Here is a 9,110-nt window from a genome sequence, read left to right as displayed (position 1 = left end):
CATAGAGGAGAAACAATAATGTACAGTATGTGGAAAATAATGTTTTTTTTTTTACTTTAAACCGCATAAACACATTTCATTACACCAAATACACAAAATAATGTTATTTTTAGCAGCATCATATGACCCCTTTAATACTATCTCCTATCAAAGCAAGGTTGTTTTTTTAATGACACGTGCATGTTTCGTAAGATTTTAAAGTTGCGTCCCCACTTTTTGTCAACACCGTCAGACATTCAATAAAATGTAATAAAATCAGGGAATATCAGGGGCAGCTGTCACTCTAAAGGACCCCCTTGCCACAGTTCCCCTCTGCAGAGTACATCAGTGTCAGACAGGCTCTGCTAAGTTTTAGTTTTAGAATATTTTAAATCCTAATGTTAATATTTCCTGTGTCACAGCCATGATATGTCAACACTATCTTCCAATTTCTGAGGAAATTATTTGAAATATTTAGATAATTTTAGCATCTAGCATCAACAGACAAAAATAAAATGGCTACTACATGAACTCCATTGGTTTTATGAAAGAAATGCCAAATTTGTCAACACCGTCAGATGTCACCACCATAAGATTTTGTGTTCCAATGATATATCAAAATACTTAAATGTGACTCTTGAATAAAAGCTTTATAAACAATATCATACTCACTGTTTGTTGTTTGTTTTAATACAGTAATTGACTGATTCAATGTATTTGCTAGTTAAAATTACTACAAATTCAGGTTTTCGTCACCACCGTCATATGTGTCACCTCCGTCAGTTGAATATTTTGATAATATTTCATTATGATATTTGATATTTGTTGTGGAATTGTTGGTCACATGTGAAAGTGTAATCTGTCTGCTAACACCAGAATGTGTTTTGAAATGTTAAAAACATCTTGAATGCTGTTAAAGATAAAGTTGAAATTATATTACACAGTCCCAGGTAAAAAAGCACATTTTGTTAAAAAAGAGAAATGTTGGGAGGTTGTATCAAAGCATAGCTCAGTAGCTTAGTACATATAAGATACAGGTTTTATTTTTTCAATTTTGCACCCTGTTTTGTCCCACTTCTCAAGAATGACTGAACTGCAACTGCACACTTCTGGATTTGCTTTGGTTCCTTTGATTTAGAGTGAAAAGCAATTAACATACAGCTACAGAAATACCTTGATTATATTGCATTGTAGTTAGCAGTGTTGGGGAAAGTTACTTTTAAAAGTAATGCATTACAATATTGCGTTACTCCATAAAAAAGTTAATAATTACGTTAGTTACTTTTTATGTAAAGTAATGCGTTACGTTAGCGTTACTTTTTAAATCTGGACAAGACTTGCTTGTTTATTTTTAAAATAAAAATGTTCTATTTTTGGCAAATATAAAAGCCTTTTCACACCAAAAGTGAAATGAATAAGCCTCAGGCTGAAGGGAAAGTAAATTTATGTCCGTACAGTAGAATGCAGAAGAAGAAATTTCAACACACTTCAGCAATAAAAAAAAAGGCACAAATGTTTGTCTGGAGTAATTTGTGCTTATTAGTACGGTTGAACTGGATCATCGAAGGTCAGAAGCAAAGACATTGGATAATAGAATGGGATTAAATACATAAAGCATATTTGTGTTGTTTAACATTTAATTATTGCAGGTTTACGTCATATTCTGAGTTGCATTATTTTTACTCATTTTGAGGAATACTTAATCTGTGTGTGTGTGTTTTTTTTGTGAGTGAGATGAATTAATGCATATTCATATTTATTTTAGAACTACAGTAACATCTTCTGATTTCTCTCAACATGGGGACAGGAGAGCTGTCAGTCAATAAATTGGAAAAAAAGTAACTCAGATATTCTCTTGTAAATTAAAAATTAATGCGTTACTTTACTAGTTACTTGAAAAAAGTAATCTGATTACGTAACTCGCGTTACTTGTAATGCGTTACCCCCAACACTGGTCGTTAGTTAAGGTAACTTTTACATCTAAAGTATAATTTAAAAATGCTTAAACACAGAACCATCCAAGTATCAAAGGATAAATTATTACAACGTTTATATTGTGCCCGTTTATGCTATTTTGTTGTTTTATTTTAATATGATTGATTTATATATATTTTTTATTTTGCTTGTCCATCTTTCTTTTTCTAATAAATATATAAAAAGTTGCAAACTCTTGAGGGGAATGTTATATTTTGCACTTTTTCCTATTAATTTGGTAATTATGTGTAGAATTTATAACAAATAATCATTAGTGTCGCCAATACTGCCATCAGTAGATTCGTGCCAAGCATTTATAAGTCAAAAATAAAGTGAAAAAAAGTGAATTCGATACTTAAAAAATAATAATTTTATGTCTTGATACTTTAAAAAAAATAATTTTATGTCTTTAAAGTGCACTTTGTAATAGCTAATGTTAAATTAAAAGTTTTACTTCAAATTACATTTTTAATCATTACAATTTAGTAACATTTTCTTGTGCTTTGTGTTGACTAATAGGCTGCTAAAGCACATGTAAAGTACTTGATATTAATTTGAACTGTAATGTGTTATTTAATATGACATTTAAAGTTAATATATTCTAAATGTACTAACAACTTTACCATTACAAATGTGTAATTAAAAATATGTTTATATACAGGACATACACATTTCAATAGAAATTAAATTAAAATATATTTTTTATTTTTTTATTTTTTTATGAATTTTACATCATGATTTGTGAGGATTGTACAGGTGCATCTCAATAAATTAGAATGTCGTGGAAAAGTTAATTTATTTCAGTAATTCAACTCAAATTGTGAAACTCGTGTATTAAATAAATTCAATGCACACATTCAATGCTCAATGTTCTTTTAATTGTGATGATTTTGGCAAAAACCCACCAATTCACTATCTCAACAAATTAGAATATGGTGACATGCCAATCAGCTAATCAACTCAAAACACCTGCAAAGGTTTTCTGAGACTTCAAAATGGTCTCTCAGTTTGGTTCACTAGGCTACACAATCACGGGGAAGATTATATATATATATATGAAATGTATCAACTGCACGTTTACTTCTTATGTTAACTATTCCAGGGCTTATTCAACCCCACCAAAAAGTGCACATCACATCATCACACACTGAATATTAAAAATCCACTTAAAAGTTGGATCTTTATTCCAGGACATGTCATAAATGTCCCCACATACCGCCCATACGTAATAAACAGGAAGACAACTTTCCATCATTTATAACATACAAAATGATAAAACCTGTCTTGGCTTCTGATGAATAGTCTGAGTGTGCACTGCTACTAGAAGGGCTACGGCCATCACCTGTGTGACGTAATCCATTCCAACCGCAGCATAGCGACCGAGCTTGACTACGAGGGAGAACCGCACACAGCCACTTAAAGGAGAAGACAACATTTGGAAACAAATGAGAAAGAAACGCGCTACTTTTAAAAGAAAAGGCCGAAATGCTGTGGAAGTGATAGGAATGCGTAGACAAAACGAGAAGATACGGAATACGTGTGTGTGGAGTAACTGCTTGCGTTGCCTTTATAACGAGCTTTTGGGCTAACAAGCTAGCACAGTTGTCGCTAAAACATGGTGGGCAGTCACTGAGCGACAAAACCCTCTAGACGCGCTGAAATACTTGTGGATAATGCTGGAGAATTAATTCGCTTGCTGTCTTTACTGCTCGGAGGGAATTTTGTGGGCTTTGAAATTGCTTTTTGGTTTTCTTTTCTTGGAGGAAAACTCTCGCGCACGACCTTTGAAAGTTTCGCGTTCTGACGTTTCGCGCGAGTTAACCATCCATCAGGCTCCGCCAGAAAAGATGATTGATTGATGAATTGCGTACTTGACCGAGAATGCACAAGAAACGAAGAGTTTCTCACCATAAGCGCAACTCTTGCGGCAAAGTTACCCGATTCAGAGCATCACACCCTCATTCATTCATTTAACAACGTTCGCTCTTGAAAACAATGCCTAATATATAGGCTGCAGGAACTGAACTGGAATATTGGAAACCGTATCATGGATTATATATGGAATACATTTCTGTGGCTAATTAATGGCACTTTCCTTATGCGTTAGGTTTAAATTTGGACTAGTCCATGAAAAGCAACACACGGGTTGCTTTCAAATCAATTTAGAAGACTTACAGAGAAAATTACATGGAGACTAGTTGGTCATGCCAAGGAAGGAGTTACCATTGCCAGAGGGTTGGGAAGAGGCCCGAGATTTTGACGGGAAGGTCTATTATATAGACCATATTAACCATACCACCAGTTGGATTGACCCAAGGGATAGGTACGTGATGAGCACGTTCTGGGAATGCATACTTGCTTACTCAGTATACAGATGCATGCTGAGTCTGTTGCTTATATGTGCAGTTGTGATTCAGTGAACCTGTGGTAATTCAAATCCTCTTTGTTTTGTAATACAGTTCACTTCTCAAATCATATACACACAGTCAAAGCACCTAAAATGGATGCATTTTAGGGTCCATTTCAGTGTTTTTTCCTCCATGTTGAAATATTGCTTTGTTTATCCAGGAACCCATGATCAGTGCCAGCTTTACCACTTAAGTCCTTTTGGACTTTAACTCAAAATCTGTGCAGGAATGCCTAAGATTATATTAGAATGTTTTCAAGCTCCAGTAGCTCAAGCTCTGGTATGTTCAGCAATTGTGCACCGGGTGTGTTTTTCCTTTCTTCCTTTGGGTTTTTACCGATGTAGTAATTTACAAGGTGCACAGAAATGGAAAGGTGATAGCAATCAGACTGCATATTTTTCCCCTTTGTGTGGTGCAACAGGTTTGCCTGTAGCCAGGATACCAAGATGGCAGAAAGTTGTAAACAAGTACCTGGGACACATTCCTTAGCATGAGCGAAGCCCACAGCTGATTCCCTCAAATCCGTTTCTCAGCGACTCAAGGTGCACGACGGGTTCAAAGTGCACCCGAGCTGTGCAAACTTTAACAAGAATGGTCAAATAGTTTTCAGTGCATTCCACACTTGTTCATTTGTTACAAGAGCTGTGTTTTTGGTCAAAATTAAATGGGTACTCCACCTAAAAATTATATTTATTTGCTCACCAGCATGTTGTTCAAAACACAAATGACTTTATTTTGTGGGACACCTATGAAGATATTTTGAAAAATGTTTCTATGCGTGTTTTTTTTTTTTGTCAATGCGTTGAAAGTCAGTGGGGACCAGTGTTGTTTTGGCCCCCAAAACCTTTTTGTAGACAATAAAACTTGTCTTGGGGTGGGGGGGCAAAGAAAAGGAAAAGAAAATGTGATGTCAGAATTTTTGGGTCACTTTAAAAAAAAAAATTCCATTTAACCCCAGTGTAATTTTGTTATACTGAAATGGTGCAGAAAACTCAACAGTTTTGAGCTGAGCAACTGAACGGAAACAAAAGCTGAGGCATAACAGACGTTTCCATGCTCATGCACAGTGGTGCATCAAAGGCGCTGATTAAAAATGGCAAATATTTCAAATCCTGACCCAAAACTGTCAGCGTACCCACCCACCTCCCTCCATCCCCCTGCATGCATCTCTCAGATGGCTGGTTCTTTCTGCTGAGCAACAGCTAGTTGACAGGGTGTTCTAATGTTAGTGGCTCTACGTGGTAATGAGCTCCCATTTGACAGCCTACCTGTGGCAAATGCCTGGAGTTGCTGAGGCGTTGATTGTCCTCCAGACATTAAATAATATTAATAATGTGCTGCTTGGAACTGTTAGAAAAATCTGGTTGGGTAATTTATGTGTAATATCAGTGGCTAGTGTAAGTGATCTTTTTCATGTAGTCATTTTTTTGAGTAGCAGTGTTTTATTTTTAAGTAACATTCTTGGTTCTATGATTCTTGATATTAACATACAACAATATGTAATTTTTGTAGAAGGAAGTACTTGCAGGCCTAAATCAGTTTTGTGTTTTGCCAGACTGAGGTTATGTAACATGTGATTTGTTTACATGTTAAATTTGTCCCCAATTTTCATCAGTTTTTGTAATCATGCTGGCAACTATCATCTTTGAATGGAATAACCAGGTTTCAATTTTCCTGGTTGAGAATGTAGCCAAGAATTTGAAATCGTAAGGAGCCAAAAGTACGAACTGAAGTATCAGTAATTGGAATCCAAGCACTAATGGTTACAACCTTTATTTAGAGAATGGAGAAATTAGCTGTGGTACAGTGGACTGTATATGCTCATGACATATAGGTGGTGTTTAATCACAGGATTGAAATCTTCTCTCTGTCATATGCTTTCCTTTTTATCTTGTTTATGTCTATTGTTCTATATAAACAATAGTGGACAATTTATTATTTTTGTGCCTTCATTTGTAATAATAATGTAAAATGAATTGTTAAAAACATATGGGAGGAAAACTATATATATGTGTGTGTATGTATGTATGTGTATATATATATATATATATATATATATATATATATAACCAAACGCTATTTTGACATTTCACTTAAATTCTTGATCAAATAATCAAATAAGAAAAAAGGCAAAATAAAAGCAGTATCAGTAGTGGTCTCAGACTTTTGGACCCACTGCTTATGATAGAATTAGAACATCAGAATCATCAGATGCCACATCATTTGTTTTGTTGTATTTGTAAAGTTGCAAACTTGATGTCTAACCACATAAATGCAGAGAAAGCATTCTTGCGGCCTGCCATCATGTACCACACTGGGCGGAACGGTTTTGTTTTGCCTCAGTGTGACATGCTGGAAACATGCGCTCAGGTAAATGGAATGTTATCTCGCTTTCTCTGATAGGAGACTGGCCGTCGTCGGGGTGTAGCAGCGCGCTCTTATTGTCGGACCTTGAGCGCGGTGTGCTGCTTGTTGGAGCCTCATAAATGACTCGGGGGAATTTATGGAGTGCACTGAATGAAAGTGTCTGACTCATCAGTTAGCTATGTCCTGTGTTTGTACTCGACTGTGCGCTTTGTTATTTTGCAGTAGACCATGGGTCCTGAGTCTTTGACTTCATAGGGTTTGCTAGGGCTTCAAGAAAAGAACAGGAGACCTTTCTGTAATTTTTGTTTTACATCATTAAAAAAAAAAGCAGGCCATTGCACCATATTCATTCCGTTCCTTCCTAATCATTTTAAAGCGCAAATCTGAACAGCATGCTCTGGGATTGGGATTTTGAGCTTTTGAGTTCCCTTGGCTCTTGTCCATTTTAAGATCTCAGATACGCAGGCTTAAGCTCAGAGATTAATGTCGTCACCCATTCAGATGAGATGTCAATGAGTCTGGAGAATTATGGCATGAGAAAAAGATGAGTGTTTCTAACTGTAGCCGTGTTCTTTGTTGTGTTGCACACGTTTCTTTTCTCCAAGTTAAATTTAGAACAGGCCAGTGAAGGTCTTTCAGCACAGTTTCATTATTCATAACATGAAAAAGGAGCTAGTTCAGTTTCACCCTCTTTGAAAGTCTTGAATCGACAGGGGAAGGCAACAGCATGCGCTCACTTACTGCAGACAACTGTAAGATGATTTGAATGAAACTATTTGCCTTGTATGGAAGCATATGTAATAATGTAAATATGTTTACATATGCAATATGTAAAATGGCAATGCATTTGTTTATTTAAATTTACATTTTTCCATACATATGTGCAACGTTTAGTGCAAAATTAAAATGAAGATGAAGGCATAAAACATTAATTTAATTGATCCTAATCAAATGAAAATTAAACCCTTTTATTTTTTGGCAAACAAAGTGCTGCACAACAGAGGTTTACTTTTAAAATTAAAAAGAAAACAGATCTGATTATTCCTTTAAAAATAAAGATTTATTAATATTTATTAGCAGTAGTAGCATTGAGTCTTAAAGGGGTCATATGATGCGATTTCAATTTTTCCTTTCTCTTTGGAGTGTTACAAGCTCTTGGTGCATAAAGAAGATCTGTAAAGTTGCAAAGACTAAAGTCTCAAATCCAAAGAGATATTCTTTATAAAAGTTAAGAGTCAACCACGCCTACCTAAAACGCCTCGTTCTAACATGCCCCCACATGTCGACGTAACGCTGTGGGGTATGTGGAAAATAATGTGTTTTTTTAACCTTAAACCGCATTAACACATTTCATTACACCAAATACACAAAATAATGTTCTTTTTAGCAACATCATATGACCCCTTTAAGACAGCTAAATAGTAATATATTCTGACAGTTTCTTAACGTTAAATTAAACTTATTTTGACGGTAGAGCTGCACGATTAATCGTTAAAAGATCGCGATCTCGATTCAGACAAACACACAATCTAATTTCTAAATGACAACGATTCTCCCATGTCTATTAAACCTTTGACAAAGTCTTACCGGATCATTCAAATCTGCGTTCGCACTGCTGCTGACACAGAGAGAGCAGTTACCATGTTTGGTTAAGAAACAACTTCACAGACAGTCTTTTCAACTATACAGTATTATTTCTGTCGTACAGTCATTCATATTATCACAGAAATACTGGGATGAAAGTTTATAATTCAGATATAAACATTGATGTCTATGGTAGCGCGACCAAAATAGAGCAAATCTGCGTTTGGAAGTAACTGCCACATAACGTTTGTGTCGATTGCGTTGTTTCGCCACTAGGACTTAAAAAATGTATCATTGAATGAATCATTAATTCAAGAGAATCATTCAAAAACGCTGATTCATCCAGTAGGTTTATGAGTGAGTCGTTGAATCATTGATTCAAACAACTTTTTCATAATTTTAATATTAAATTGGTGTATTAAATATATTATATTTTAAATAGATATACACTACCAGTCTAAAATATTTTTTTATGTTTTTTTTTAAAGAAGTCTCTTCTGCTCACCAAGCCTGCATTTATTTGATCCAAAGTACAGCAAGAACAGTAAAACTTTGAAATATTTAAAATAACTTTCTATTTGAATATATTTTAAAATGTAATTTATTCCTGTGATTTCAAAGCAACATTGATCTGAAATAGAAATCTTTTGTAACATTATAAATGTCTTTATCATCACTTTTGATAAATTTAAAGGATCCTTTCTAAATAAAAGTATTAATTTATATAAACCCCCCCCCCCAAAAAAAAACTGACTCCAAGCTTTTGAATGGTAGAGTGTATAATGTTACAAAAGCTTT

At 34.8% G+C, this 9,110-nt stretch overlaps 1 protein-coding gene across 1 annotated transcript in view; it reads left to right on the top strand.

The window, feature by feature from the left end:
- Nucleotides 1–3,324: 3,324 nt before the first annotated feature.
- Nucleotides 3,325–9,110, top strand: part of wwc1 (WW and C2 domain containing 1) — a 47,001-nt gene continuing 41,215 nt past the window's right edge. The window contains exon 1 of the mRNA XM_016246184.1: nt 3,325–4,276. Within this exon, the coding sequence (XP_016101670.1) occupies nt 4,158–4,276 (119 nt within the window). The 5' untranslated portion in view covers nt 3,325–4,157. The remainder of the gene's footprint in view (nt 4,277–9,110) is intronic.

The sequence above is a fragment of the Sinocyclocheilus grahami genome, unplaced genomic scaffold (genome assembly GCF_001515645.1).
Source record: "Sinocyclocheilus grahami isolate Dianchi unplaced genomic scaffold, SAMN03320097.WGS_v1.1 scaffold788.1, whole genome shotgun sequence".
NCBI lineage: Eukaryota > Metazoa > Chordata > Actinopteri > Cypriniformes > Cyprinidae > Sinocyclocheilus > Sinocyclocheilus grahami.
This window is presented reverse-complemented; position numbering and strand designations above follow the sequence as displayed.